The sequence below is a fragment of the Petromyzon marinus genome, chromosome 42, assembly GCF_048934315.1.
Source record: "Petromyzon marinus isolate PM22_M1 ecotype Great Lakes invasive population chromosome 42, UKy_Petmar_22M1.pri1.0, whole genome shotgun sequence".
Lineage (NCBI taxonomy): Eukaryota > Metazoa > Chordata > Hyperoartia > Petromyzontiformes > Petromyzontidae > Petromyzon > Petromyzon marinus.
Genome location: NC_133708.1, coordinates 7,519,297 through 7,534,609, shown reverse-complemented (window position 1 = coordinate 7,534,609; position 15,313 = coordinate 7,519,297). Strand labels below are relative to the sequence as shown.

The window sequence follows — 15,313 nt, the reverse complement described above, 5'->3', positions numbered from 1 at the left end:
CTGTGCGACAGAGTACTGCAAATGCCTGCGTCACAAAACAATGAAACGATCTCACAAGTAGCACAGCAGCAGCAGCAGCAGCGATGATGACAGTGGTCCATGTTTGCCGTCTGTGTCGTGTTAAGCGTCTACCGGTGAAGTGATACGGAAAGAGAACGCCGTGATGTCCTACCGCGAGGGGATGCGATGTTGTTGGAGGATTCTGAATGGGTCATCATCGTCATCAGCATCTTAACTAAGGGACCGTTAATGTTCATAGATTTTTTTTTTCATGGCTTTAGCCTTATTGGCATAAATACAGCAGGTGTTGAGATGTTCAAACACCAAATAGACACATCTATCGCGAGGAATTAATTCTGCATTAGCCACACGCACTTGTGGTTAAGAATGCAAATATGCTTTCATAATGTGTTCGTTGTCTTTGAAATGGCTTGGCCTGCACCAGAGACAGCCTCTTTTATGGCTCTGTTTGCATTGTCCTTGGAGTGTTCACCTCTTAGCGGCCTTTGGTCGCGCTCTGGCAAGGCCAAAATTCGCTCGTAATGATATCGGCCTCACGGAATCTGTTAAATGCGTTACCTTAAATAACGAGTTATTAAATACATGCAAATCGTCGAAGTAAAACAACAACAACAACAACGTGAATTAGCTATAATCATAAAGTAACTGAGAATCAACATTAAATAATCAAATAATAGTTTATGAATAAACTTACCTTAAACTAGTATGATGCTATACATCACCTTAAAGTGATGCATTGATAATGCATCTCATAACGTTATCTCATCACCATCTCTCATCACTTCTCGCTCTCTCTGGCGATGCATTCGGTAGTCGCGTAGACTTCCCGATGCAATTCGCGGATAGCCCAAATGACGGCGAGAGCAAGCTAGTGACTTTGGAGGGAACAATAGGGAGGGAACAATGAGGGGACAATAAGGAGGGAACAATAAGGAGGGGACAATGAGGAGGGGACAATAAGGAGGGGACAATAAGGAGGGAACAATGAGGGGACAATAAGGAGGGAACAATAAGGAGGGGACAATGAGGAGGGGACAATAAGGAGGGGACAATAAGGAGGGGACAATAAGGATGGAACAATAAGGAGGGAACAATAAGGAGGGAACAATAAGGATGGAACAATAAGGAGGGAACAATAAGGAGGGGACAATAAGAAGGGAACAATAAAGAGGGGACAATAAGGAGGGAACAATAAGGAGGGGACAATAAGGAGGGAACAATAAGGAGGGGACAATAAGGAGGGGACAATAAGGAGGGGACAATAAGGAGGGGACAATAAGGAGGGGACAATGAGGGAACAATAAGGAGGGGACAATAAGGAGGGGACAATAAGGAGGGGACAATAAGGAGGGGACAATAAGGAGGGGACAATAAGGAGGGGACAATAAGGAGGGAACAATAAGGAGGGGACAATGAGGAGGGGACAATAAGGAGGGAACAATAAGGAGGGGACAATGAGGAGGGGACAATAAGGAGGGAACAATAAGGAGGGGACAATGAGGAGGGGACAATAAGGAACGAACAATGAGGGAACAATAAGGAGGGGACAATGAAGAGGGGACAATAAGGAAGGAACAATGAGGGAACAATAAGGAGGGAATGCTAAGGAGGGAACAATAAGGAGGAAAAAAAATAAGGAGGGGACAATAAGGAGGGGACAATAAGGAAGGGACAATAAGGAAGGGACAATAACGAGGCGACAATATGGTGGGAACTCTCACGAGGGAACACTGCACCCGAAGTGAGTGATGGAGAGCGGCGTGGGTCGTAGTGACAGCGCCAACGTGGCCCTACGTCGAGGCACAGGCCCCGCCGCATAGCCTCAACGGGCCGTTGGGGCAAGTGCTGTTAGTGAGCACCTATGAAGGCCGACACGGCGCACGACACACGACACAGTGGTACTAAAATAACTGTGAACTCGAAGGCAAAAACGTGAAACTCGACAGGTTTGCTCACAGCCGGGATTCGCCGAATCGGCCAACTGGCACGGTGGCACGCGGCCAGCGTGACCAAAGGGACCGTGGGTTTTGCCCTGCGCGAACTAAACATTGAGGAGGGTCCAACGCAGTGAGTCAAACAAAAACCAAAAAAAATGCGCAATTAATTATTCGTGAATAATTCACTCGCTGTCGTTGTGGGACGGAGGGTTTTTTGGGGGCACCCCTTGCCAGCCTGCGGCATCAACAGAAAGAAAGCAAGCAGGAGCGAGAGTGGGTGCGTACATTGTTTATTAAAATAACATGAAGATGTTGACCGTGGGTTGTATCGCATTGCTTGGATGTGTCAGTGTGTTTGTGTCTTCAGGGGGGGAGGGGGTAGAGGAGCGGTGGTGCAGCAGTTAGCGCGCTGCGCTACGAAGCCATCGACCCGAGTTCGATTCCCGATCACGGCCACCACCAGTGACGATTATCTGAACTCGTTCTGGGCCTCCCCTAGGTCGAGCAGCCTCAAAAGAGTACCTGGTGTGGTGTGTAAACATCGTCACTTGGGAGACAAAGGCGGCCAGGCGTGGTTGCTGTGCCATGCCGGACATTATAGGTGCTCGCTAACAACACTTGCCCCGACAGTCTATTTTAAGCTGTACAGGTGTTCTTTGCTATACTTGACGCACGTGGCAACTGGGTCTGTCCCGTGAAGTCCTGCCAGCGAGCCTTCCACACGTCACGTGGCCTCAAAGTGCACCTGCCAAGGCACAATCGCCATTGTGACGTCACTGCCACTTAGTGGCGAACGTTGGCTGTTGTTGTTGGGTGAGCGTGTTGTTGTGACCTGCAGAGTGGTGAGTGGGTGTGTTGTTGTGACCTGCATTGTGGTGAGTGGGTGTGTTGTTGTGACCTGCAGTGTGGTGAGTGGTGTGTTGTTGTGACCTGCAGTGTGGTGAGTGGGTGTGTTGTTGTGACCTGCATTGTGGTGAGTGGTGTGTTGTTGTGACCTGCAGTGTGGTGAGTGGTGTGTTGTTGTGACCTGCAGTGTGGTGAGTGAGTGTGTTGTTGTGACCTGCAGTGTGGTGAGTGAGTGTGTTGTTGTGGCCTGCAGTGAGGTGAGTGAGTGTGTTGTTGTGACCTGCAGTGTGGTGAGTGGTGTGTTGTTGTGACCTGCAGTGAGGTGAGTGAGTGTGTTGTTGTGACCTGCAGTGAGGTGAGTGAGCGTGTTGTTCTGACCTGCAGTGTGGTGAGTGGGTGAACAGTTGTGACCTGCAGTGAGGTGAGTGAGTGTGTTGTTGTGACCTGCAGTGAGGTGAGTGAGTGTGTTGTTGTGACCTGCATTGTGATGAGTGGTGTGTTGTTGTGACCTGCAGTGTGGTGAGTGGTGTGTTGTTGTGACCTGCAGTGTGGTGAGTGAGTGTGTTGTTGTGACCTGCAGTGTGGTGAGTGAGTGTGTTGTTGTGACCTGCAGTGAGGTGAGTGAGTGTGTTGTTGTGACCTGCAGTGTGGTGAGTGGTGTGTTGTTGTGACCTGCAGTGAGGTGAGTGAGTGTGTTGTTGTGACCTGCAGTGAGGTGAGTGGGTGTGTTGTTGTGACCTGCAGTGTGGTGAGTGGTGTGTTGTTGTGACCTGCATTGTGATGAGTGGTGTGTTGTTGTGACCTGCAGAGTGGTGCGTGGTGTGTTGTTGTGACCTGCAGTGTGGTGAGTGAGTGTGTTGTTGTGACCTGCAGTGTGGTGAGTGAGTGTGTTGTTGTGACCTGCAGTGTGGTGAGTGAGTGTGTTGTTGTGACCTGCAGTGTGGTGAGTGAGTGTGTTGTTGTGACCTGCAGTGTGGTGAGTGAGTGTGTTGTTGTGACCTGCAGTGTGGTGAGTGGTGTGTTGTTGTGACCTGCATTGTGGTGAGTGGGTGTGTTGTTGTGACCTGCAGTGTGGTGAGTGGGTGTGTTGTTGTGACCTGCAGTGTGGTGAGTGGGTGTGTTGTTGTGACCTGCAGTGTGGTGAGTGGTGTGTTGTTGTGACCTGCAGTGTGGTGAGTGGGTGTGTTGTTGTAACCTGCAGTGTGGTGAGTGGGTGTGTTGTTGTGACCTGCAGTGTGGTGAGTGGTGTGTTGTTGTGACTTGCAGTGTGGTGAGTGAGTGTGTTGTTGTGACCTGCAGTGAGGTGAGTGAGTGTGTTGTTGTGACCTGCAGTGTGGTGAGTGGCTGCGTTGTTGTGACCTGCAGTGAGGTGAGTGAGTGTGTTGTTGTGACCTGCAGTGTGGTGAGTGGTGTGTTGTTGTGACCTGCAGTGTGGTGAGTGGCTGCGTTGTTGTGACCTGCAGTGAGGTGAGTGAGTGAGTTGTTGTGACCTGCAGTGTGGTGAGTGAATGAGTGAGTGGTTGTGACCTGCAGCGTGGTGAGTGAGTGTGTTGTTGTGACCTGCAGTGTGGTGAGTGGGTGTGTTGTTGTGACCTGCAGTGTGGTGAGTGGGTGTGTTGTTGTGACCTTCAGTGTGGTGAGTGGTGTGTTGTTGTGACCTGCAGTGTGGTGAGTGGGTGTGTTGTTGTAACCTGCAGTGTGGTGAGTGGGTGTGTTGTTGTGACCTGCAGTGTGGTGAGTGGTGTGTTGTTGTGACTTGCAGTGTGGTGAGTGAGTGTGTTGTTGTGACCTGCAGTGAGGTGAGTGAGTGTGTTGTTGTGACCTGCAGTGTGGTGAGTGGCTGCGTTGTTGTGACCTGCAGTGAGGTGAGTGAGTGTGTTGTTGTGACCTGCAGTGTGGTGAGTGGTGTGTTGTAGTGACCTGCAGTGTGGTGAGTGGCTGCGTTGTTGTGACCTGCAGTGAGGTGAGTGAGTGAGTTGTTGTGACCTGCAGTGTGGTGAGTGAGTGAGTGAGTTGTTGTGACCTGCAGCGTGGTGAGTGAGTGTGTTGTTGTGACCTGCAGTGTGGTGAGTGGGTGTGTTGCAGTCTGGCAAACCAAATCTACATCGCTTCTGTCATCTCACTCGGAGTTTATAAATGAAGGCAGCGTTCTTCGCTAATTTTCAGAGTGGGGGGGGGGGGAGGCACTTTCGCCGATCAGACATCAGCAATGTGTGCGGACCGCCACACATTTGAAACCCTTGGGTTGGGTTTGACAGCAGCACGACGATGACGTTGATTGCGGGGTCTTGTTGTCACTTTTTGTGCGTTGTCGGAGGACCGCACGTCAGGGGACGCACTCAAGGCCACCAGAGGCCACGAGAGGCCCCTGGTGGCCTTGTGATGAAGGACGCTGTGAAGGATTTGACCCCAGCAACAAAATTGTCTAGTTCCAACTTCTGTGGCGCCTGTGTGTCCCAGCAGCAGTATTAATGGGCGCAAGCCACATTGAGTCCATTCACTTCTTTTTTTCGTGGAAGATTTTTACTGTTTTTTTCCTGAACGTTTCTGTTGCGAAACGTCACTTTAAGATGTTCTTATTTGTTTCAAGTTTTTGTTTGTTGCGGTTGCACCCGAGTAAAGAGCCTCATGGCTCACAGGGCTATACCTAATAAATAAATTACACCGAGTGTCAAGGAGAGATTGTTGTGCTGCTGATGTTGTTGATGATGATGTTGCCGCTTCGGAGATGCTGAATGATATGTTTTGCCATTGTCGATGTTGCTCGTTGTTAATGTTTTTTGTCGATGTTGCTGGTGTTGTGCTGATGCTGTTGATGATGCTATCGACGTTACTCCTGATGACATTAGCGCTGCTGCTGCTGCTGCTGATGACGATGCCACTAATGTTTAGTGTTGATAATTCCGTTGATATCGGTCATGTTCTTGATGTTGCTGATGCTTCTTGTCGACGTTGCTGCTGCTGCTGCTGCCGCTGCTGCTGCTGCTGCTGCTCTTGTTAACGATGTCGACGCCATTCACGATGCTCTACGTTGTCCACCCGCGCATCTCCCACCCGCCCCGCGCCCGTGCAGATGTACATCCAGACGACCACCCTCACCATCTCCATGAGCCTCAGCGCCACCGTGTCGCTGGGGATGCTCTTCTTCCCCAAGGTCTACATTATCGTGCTGCACCCGGAACTCAACGTCCAGAAGCGCAAGCGCAGCTTCAAGGCCGTGGTCACGGCCGCCACCATGTCCCAGAAGCTGTCCCAGAAGTCGGGCGAGCGCCCCAACGGTCAGGCGAAGACGGAGATCTGCGAGAACGCTGCCGAGCCCAACAGTAAGTGAGCTCCAAGTATGTATCCGCTCCCTCCGTTTCTTTCTCGCCATCGAGTTCGTTTTTTCGTTTTTTTTGTTTTTACTTCGCCGAGTTTCGCCGCCAACGAGCACGCCGGGCGACGGAGGCGGTGGCACCGCCACCTCCCTCGGCCACCGCCGCTCCACCACCACCACCACCACCACCGCCCTCCACCCCCCCCTCTGTGTCGCGTTGATTCCGGGGGAGAAGGTGAGGGAGGGGGGGGGGGGGGGTGTGTAACATTGTGGCGGCCTCTCAAAGTCACGGCAGGCGAGTTTGAGAGGCCGCTCGTCGGCCACGCACGAGACGCCGCCGATGGCAATGACGACGATTTGACGTGGGGCGGGCGGGCGGGCGGGCGGGCGGGCGGGCGACGCTTGACGGGCATGGGAAGTTGAGCGCCTCTGGGGAGCGAGCGTCGGGAGCAAAGTTGTTGGCGGCGAGTCACTCAGAATGCGTTTCCCCTGCGGTCGGGGAAATTGCGTCAGGATCGGCGGGGGGGGGGGGGGGGTGTCGGTGAGAGGGGGGGGGGGGCGTTTGAAACGCTCGCCAGAAACCTGGCCAGGTTGAAAAATTATCACGGCGCGTGGCAGGCGGAGGAAACTGATTGTCCTAGGGGCAAGGATGGTACAGGTGCAGGCCCTGCAATTGCATCGGTGTTGGAAGGTCCTCCTCTAAAGAGGGAGCTGAGATTGCGTTTCAAGCGCTGTTTAAAATCGTATCATCGTGCGATTAGAATCAACGTGCGTTGTTGTTGTTGTTGTTATTATTGTATGGCGTGAGTGTGGTTTGCCATGCTTATGCCATGCATATTGTAAAACGTAACCGGGGCAAGGGACGCCACTGCCGTCAATGACACTCAGTGTCATAGAATGCTGATTGTTATTTACCCAGGACAGCTGCATTGAGTCTGAAGGCTCTTTTTGAGGAGGCTCCGGCCTCCATTGGCATGTTTGGGCCAACGCCATTGAGTACGTCCGCCGTGTCAGCTGTTGTGGTAGGAAAGCGTAAAAAAAACCGTAAGAAACCCTCACAGATGGGATTAGATCACGAATTTTTGTACTGCGTTAAATCGAACCTGGATCTTGTATTTGCTCATGATTTCGTGGTCTGATCCCATCTGTGAAGGATGTGATCCCTGACATGCAATACCCCGGCGTCTACAAACTAAGCTGTGTCCGCGGCAGTAGTTACATTGGGGAAACTAAGCGACATGTCTCGGACCGTGTTCGTGAGCACAAGGCAGATCTGAAACACGGTAGGACCAATACCTCAGCCGTGGCCGATCATTGTTTTAATGCGGTGGGCTTACACGAAATTGGTTTCTCTAAGATGAAGGTACTTTGCAAACCCACAAAGATTCGTTCATGAAGCCATCCACATATACAGACACAACTTAAATCGAGAAGATGGGTATGAACTGAGGAATCATTGGAAGGACGTTGTCAACCAGTTTAAGTCATGATTAGCTTTGATGTTCCCATCCTACCACCTTCCGATGCTCATTGTTCTTTTCGGCTCTCATTTTAAACATTTAAAACAGTCTGCCTCAGCAGCTTTCCCACTCTTCTTTTCCTCCTGATGACGATCGCTTGCGTTGTGATCAAAACTTCGTAGTCTTTTTTTAAAATTTTCTTTGAACCTATCTACGTGACTTTAACGAAAGACCCGAAGAACAGGACGTAACCTGTTCATGATTATTAATGAGGGTGGGCTGGTCGACGTGGAGTGACGTCACGCACGGGACACAGACATTCTTGGCTCATTATAGTAGTAAATTATATTCACGTGCACGGTTTGTTGTTGTTGTTGTTGTTGAGTTGTTGTTTTTTCTTCTTCTGTTATTGTCTTCATTTACACGATCAAAATATACTTTACCTTTCACTAACATTGTACGCTTTGGTTAAAGTGACCTTAACGTTCAAGAGAAAACGCCCCAGGACTTGTTCCGGTTGAAATGTTCCTCGTGTGCATGAAAGTTGAGTGTCAATAAATCTATACAGGGTGGCCCAATAGTCAGAACACACGTGGGGCTGTTGAGTTTATTTTAACAAATCACAAAGGGTAATTTAATTTATCATAACAAATGGTCAAACTGCCTTTCATTCACAAGAATGCATGCTGCATGGATTATATTTTGAAATTAATGTTGGACTCTGTTATTAATCTAAGATTGCAGCTGGATTCTCTTAACATTCATCAATTATGTTTCGTCTCAATTCATTCGGGGTTTTTGTTCGAGTTGTTTTTTTTTTTCATTTTAACACGACAACATTTGCGGTGACCACCACAGGCAGATGAAAAGTAGACATTGATAACAGATAAAATATGAACGTCCATCATAAACAATCAATGGCAGCGTGACAATACATTAAATGACCCCGCGTGTCCTAACTTTGTACGCACGTACGTTGAACGTCTTTCGCACCGTACGTAGCCAACCGTGCCAATGGGAGGCGCGAGGGCGAGGGAGACAAACGAAATACAATATTTTGCGACGATCGGTTTTCCCCATTTTTTTTCTGGCAACAAACAGGTGTTGAGATTTTGACTTGAAGCTTTCGTGACTGCAGGGATTCATAGTCTTGGCTCTTTCGGTAAAGTCACGTAGAAGTCACGTAGAAGGGAAACAATACAAATATAAACTATTTTATTGTTTTATATTTTTATTATTTTATCGTTTCCCTTCTACGTGACTTTACCGAAAGAACCAAGAATAGGTGTTAAGATGTTAAAACACAAAACTGAAACCTTTTACAAGGAATCATGTCTGCATTAACCACAATACTTGTGATCAGAATGAAAACATAAAAACAATCTCTGATAATATATGCATTGTCTTTGAAACTGATTGGTCCACACCAGAGACAGCTTTCATTGGAGCCTCGTCTCAAAACGGTGTTAGATTTTTGGCGTCCTCTGGTCTAACACCGTTTGAGAGGAGGCTCAAGAGAAAGCTGTCTCCGGTGTGGACCAATCAGTTTCAAGGACAATGCCACATATATTATCAGAGTATGTTTTTTTGTTTGCATTCTAACCACAAGCACTGTGGTTAATGCAGACGTGATTCCTTGTAAAAAGGTTTCAGTTTGGTGTTTTAACATCTTAACACCTGTTTTGTTGCCAGAAAAAATGGGAAAACCTATTCTCATATTTTGGTACTGGCAAAGGAGGTCCCACGATAAATATGTTGTCATTTGTATTAATAAATTTGCATAAATTGAGCGAAGATCGAAGGCAGTCTCCTCCCCACAAATCGACGCGGAATATGTGTTGGTTTGTTAACAGTGGAAGTTTGTTTTTATTTAATAAATATTTACGCGTGGTCTTCTTCTTCTTTTCTCTGAACAAAAAATACAAGAGCCGTAATTAATTATCATGTCCGCGTAATGCAAACGAACATTGTGTAATTAACGTGGTGTTATTTTTCATTTGAACGGAACACTGCATAAGGCGATTATTTTTGTTCATTTTAATACATTGGGATTAATACCTTGGGGGGAAGTACTTACAAACAGACACAGCAAATTAATTTTAAACAAAAAAAACAAGAGCTAATATCTGCAAATCTGAGTACTTAATATTTACACAGACAATGTCTCCTTCACGAATACGTCCGTCCACGTAGTAATTGCAAGTGACTCTTACACAACCCATCAGCCGCCACACAGGTGTATGCAATGCTTCAATCTAAGCACACTCTGGGCAGGTTTTAACGTTTAGAGTCTCATCAGCAGAGGCAGGCTTGTTTTAACCAATGCAGCAGCACTGCGCGATGTTTAGAGGCAAGGCCCCACACTTGAAGACACGGGTCTGAAGTTCTGCACAAAACGATATAATACAGAACAAGATTAAAAAAATATATACGGCACGCAAAATATGTCATGGCTCAAGCAAGCCTGACTCTGCTGATGAGACTCTGTATGTAAAAAAAAACCGGCCCAGATTATGTTTGTGCTGTTTTTATTTTGTATTTTACCAGGTGAGGCCTACTGAGATGTATAGCTCTTTTTTTTCAGAAGCGACCTGGCCACAAATGATAGCTCATTCGAAGTGGCTTATCATCACTTGGAAATGTGTCGCAGCCAAATACTCTAAACGCACTTTGATTCTGAATGTGGAGGGAAAACACGTAGGTCCCGGAGAAAAATCCACGCGACCACAGAGAGAGAAAGAGACATGCAGAATCCAACTATACAGGCGTCGGGGTCGGGGTCGGGATCGAACCCACGACCTCCTGCATACGAGGCGAGGGAGATGACATCTCACCACTGCGGCGCCCCGTACCGAACCAATGCTGCTGAAATGAGGCACTGCCAGAATGTCTCGTGACTGATGGAAAGTAAACATAATTAATGGGCAGATGCATGAAGGAGACGTAGCCTGCGTATTTATTTTGCTGCTTATATTCTCCACGACTGCACAAACCGCGCCCGCGTGCCGAGTACTTTACATAAGCAAGGTTTACTGTTTGCTGTGTTTAATGAACGTGTAAGCAACCGTAGGTTGTGCTTCGTCGAAGCTGCGGGCGCTAGAATTGAAGGCAGCCGTTGTGACGGTAGGCTGTGTCGTGTCAAGGCCTTTTTCGGGAGGCGCGTGATGATTCGCCGGTTCCTTTCCGAACGCGCATTTCGAGCCGCGTGTTTAAGGAACTGGTCAATCGATGTTCGACGGGCTGACACAACACCCATCAAGTTGAGCCACGTAACTGAGAGTGCACAGTCGGCAGAAGTTCTGTCTCTGCGCGGAGATGAATAAAAACAGTTTCATAATTTTTGCTCCGTCAGCCTAGTGGCCTACCACACCAAGGCTATTTGAGCGGCAGTTGATTTTAGGCGAGCAGAAGTCCGGACCGCTTTTGACGTCCTGAGTCTCATCAGCGGATTCAGGCCTGTTAAACACATTTTTCGATTTAAAGCTTTCGTGACTGCAAGGATTCATCTTCTTTGGTTCTTTCGGTAAAGTCACCACGTAGAATGAGAATAAAATAATACATTGATAAAATAACACAATAATATTCTCACGACGTTTCGGCCACAACACAAGCGGCCTTCATCAGGTGAAGGGACGAGGCTGTCTGGAGGACAGCGCTGTCCTCCAGACATTCTACGTGACTTTACTGTTAAACACATGTTGACGGATTCCTCAGATGTTATTGGCAAGCGCACTCCGCTGAACTTACGGGGGCCCCGTTCCAGGCTAAAAGCAGCGGCACGAGTTTGTGTTCTGATTGAAAGACGGATGGGCTGCGAATGTGCCAGCAGATATTTTGACATCCATGGTATAATTAATAGATGCTGATGATTATTATTGTTCACAGCCCTTTAGTAAATCCACTGCTGGATGAAGGCCTTCCCAAGCCGTGTCGGTCACGGTGGCTAGTTGACCATACTTCACCACGCTGGTCAGTGTGGGTTGGTGAAGATGGGTGAGGGTTGCGTCGGGGGGCAGAACCCATGGCCTGGACTCGAACTCGGATGGACGGAGTTCTTGGCGCACCCCACCGCGTCAACCAGGAGTCACTTGCGCTGTGCCGCGATGATACATTTCCTTGTCACCATCATGAATGAGAAATATTTTTGTAGTTTGTTTTACTAATGTAAGGATAACGAGCGGCACGGAACGCGAGACTGGCGATACGACACGGCAACAAATGAGATGAAAAACGCAATCAAATTGTTTTTACTCGATTCGCCGCGGAGGTGAATTTGCCGCATGCCGGACTACACTCAACTGTGAACCTGTGCATGGACACGCGCGTGCGAACAAACGTGCGCTAACCCAACTCTTGTCCCTGTGTGTATGTGTGTGCGTTTATTATTTACGTCCCACTTTCTTTGGTTTCTTTATGTTGTTGTTGTCGTTGTTTACACTTGGTGTTGTTGTTGTCGCCGTCTTATCCCACTTTGCGTTTGCTTTATAATTTCCGTGTCGAGAATAGCCGACCCGGGAAAGAAGGCCACGTACATTAACTACAGCAACCACACAGGTTAAACCGCGACAGAGGATGTGAATGGGGGTCGTGGGAGGGGAGGGAGCCCGTGAGAGCGATGCCCCCTGCCGAAGCCAAGCACATCCCAAAAAAAAGTTTACAAGAGAGGCGACGACGATACCGCGCGTGGTCTTGGAATCAAAAGCGAAAACAAAACAACAAAAACTTTGTGCTCGACACTCGGCCGATCAGTCACTCGGCCGATCAATCACTCGGCCGATCAATCACTCTCCGCTCATCACCGACAGCTGCAACCTCCTCCACCTCCCAAAGTGAGGTGGGGTCTGGGCCTGGCTGGCTTCGCATACCTGAGTGGTGGCGAACTGACGGAAGGTTCCGCTTTAGCCTTGAATTAACCCTAGAGTTCATTCAGAAGAGTTATACGACTACTACTACAACAACTACTAACAACAACTGCTAACGACATCAACAACAACTGCAACAACGACGATGACGACAAAAAAAATCATTTTACAAAACGAGAATTCCGTGCAATGGCGTTTCTCTTTTTACGTTGTTCGTGTCGCGTGCACCCGCGCGAGTCTCCTCGCTGTCTCGCAACCTCCACGTCAGTAGGAAGAGGAGGAAGAGGAGGAGGGAGAGGAGGAGGAGGGGTAGGAAGAGGAGGAGTAGGAAGAGGAGGCACGCGGAAGAGAGAGACGGGGTCGATGTCGCCGTGATCGCTGGATTCCCGTGGGTCACAATGACATAACGCAACAACAACAACAACCGTGGGTCACAATGAGATAACGCAACAACAACAACAACCGTGGGTCACAATGAGATAACGCAACAACAGCAACAACAACCGTGGGTCACAATGAGATAACGCAACAACAGCAACAACCGTGGGTCACAATGAGATAACGCAACAACAGCAACAACAACCGTGGGTCACAATGAGATAACGCAACAACAACAACCCAAAAGTAGTTAAAGTGAAAACAAAATAGATTGGGGGGGAAAGATATTTTTAAAAACCACACCAACAAAGAATCCTCCTTGCAGCGCAACCTCCTCGCTTCTCTCTCCCCAACCCCCTTCCTCCTCCTCGCGAATTCACGGCAACTTCTCTCGCCGGAGCTGAGCGAACCATCGAACGAGACCGCGGTCCCTGCGAGTGAAATCCCCAACGCACTCGGGCTTAGAACCGAGTCCCGTGGTGCTCGCCGCGGCTTCTTCTGCGTGGGCTGGGATGGTGGTTGGGAGCACGGGAGGAACCGAGACACCCGGCGCTTTGCTCGTCTCGAAGATTTCGCTCGCGATGCTGTTCGAGACTGATGGAGAGAGGACGGGGAAGTGGCGGCGGTGGTTTGCGGCATGGGGGTTTGGCGGTGGCGGTGGTGGTAGAGAGGTGTGAAAACGATGGCACACGAATGAAAAAAGTTATCCAGCTCGAACCTGCAACGCGGGGATTTTTTTGTTTAATTGTCTGCGTTACTTCCGTTTGAGGCGACAACCGATGGAAAGTTATTTTGGAGAGAGAGAGAGAGAGAAGGTTCAACTCCAGAGCGGCGCGCGCTGGACCGTCAATGAATGGCAAACATTTGTTTACTGATAAAGCAACCGAATTGCATTTGGGTGGTGGTGGCGGGGTTTGCAGCGCGAGGCTTCTAATGAGGAGGAGGAAGATGCTTGAGTCAAAGGATGTTTGGCAACCGGGGGGGGGGGGGGGATATTAAAACAAAGATATGGTTATTATACAATTAAAGGGGTAAGAGATGAACAAAAGCGAGAGGGACACTGTATATCCCAGTGTAAACAGCATCCGTTTACATCACCCTGCCTGAAACTCGTGATGTCGTCTGTGACCTCATTTTAAAAAGGTATTGAGTCGAAATTCGTTTTCATTGCTTCCTCGAGGTGCCCGATTGTCAAAAATGCCAGTTCCTTTAAAGTCGCGATCCGCTCACCAGATTGTTCCAAGTTTCTCCAATTGAAACGGGACACAACCGGGGGGTGGGGCGGTCCTGGCTTGCGCGCGGGAGAAAGCGAGACGAACAAAAATAGAGAAAGACCGGTTAATGTGGAAATCTGGAATGGATTCAGGACTCTGGACTGGATTCGGATTAAAATCTGGACTGGAATATAATGTGGAAATCTGGACTGGATTCGGAACTCCGGACTGGATTCGGATTCAAATCTGGACTGAAATCTAATGTGGAAATATGTACTGGATTCAGAACTCCGAACAGGAATCGAATTCAAATTTGGACTGAAATCTAATCTGTAAATCTGGACTGGATTCAGAACTCTGGACTGAAATCTAATGTGGAAATCTGGACTGGATTCAGAACCGATGGTGGGGGCTGGAATTTTGAAAACCGCCGAACTCCAAAGCATTTCTATGTGACCGCAAAATGAAAATGACAAAAAAAACGAATCCCCTGCCCCCCCCCCCCCCATGATGAAATTCCTGCTTGCATTGCCTGTTTAAACCATTCTCGTTAATGTTTTCTAGATGTTTAATTGGAACTGAGATCTGCTGTACAGTCTGTTTCTGGTCAAAGTTTGCGTTGTACCCAATTGCTGGCAAATGCTTCTTCGTGCTGTGCTGTAAGACATTTCACAGACTAGAGAGTGGTGGCTTTTGTCACTGTTTTATTGCGGGCTGCCAAATGGAATGAACATTTTTATAAATACCACTTGAAATAAAAATGATTATGTTGAAGCTGCTTCCAACAAAGTGAGGCGTCACGTTATTAAAAAGTCGCCAGTCGTAATCAGCATCGTCATCATCATCATCATCCACGATCTATCCACTGCCGGAGGAAGGCTTTCACCCCTTCGCCCTCTCACATTCCTGCACGATGGAACAATTTGGAACCTGCGTCTGAGATGATTCGGTGACTCCATCTTCACGGTAGACGTGCTCTTCTCTCTCCCCACTACCAATGGTAAAAAAAAAACAAGTAACGGCTATCTTAATCAAAATTGCAGGTGTCTGGATGTTTTAAGTTATCTGTCCAATCACCAAACTCTTTCACACTGTCCATACATTTAGGTCGTTGTGGAAGTTATCCACAATTTACTCCACCACAGATCACCTGCCGATTGACTAACTGCCCAAATGACAATAATAATTCTGTACTATGAATAAAAAATAATGTTTGCTCAAGATACGATGGTAATGATTAACCACAAAATTGATTTAAAAAAATGTAACATCACAGCAC

The 15,313-nt window shown here is 48.2% G+C and overlaps 1 protein-coding gene across 4 annotated transcripts in view; it reads left to right on the top strand.

Moving 5' to 3' along the window:
• LOC116951132 (metabotropic glutamate receptor 8-like) overlaps positions 1-14,812 on the top strand; it is a 253,016-nt gene extending 238,204 nt beyond the window's left edge. For 3 of the 4 annotated variants that reach the window (XM_076073489.1, XM_032969575.2, XM_076073488.1), the window contains 2 exons: positions 5,878-6,127; positions 12,087-14,812. In XM_076073489.1, the coding sequence (XP_075929604.1) occupies positions 5,878-6,127; positions 12,087-12,139 (303 nt within the window). In that variant the 3' untranslated portion in view covers positions 12,140-14,812. Of the gene's footprint in view, positions 1-5,877; positions 6,143-12,086 lie in introns of all 4 variants that reach the window. The other variant, XM_032969576.2, reaches the window with a different exon arrangement.
• The last annotated feature ends 501 nt before the right edge of the window (positions 14,813-15,313 follow it).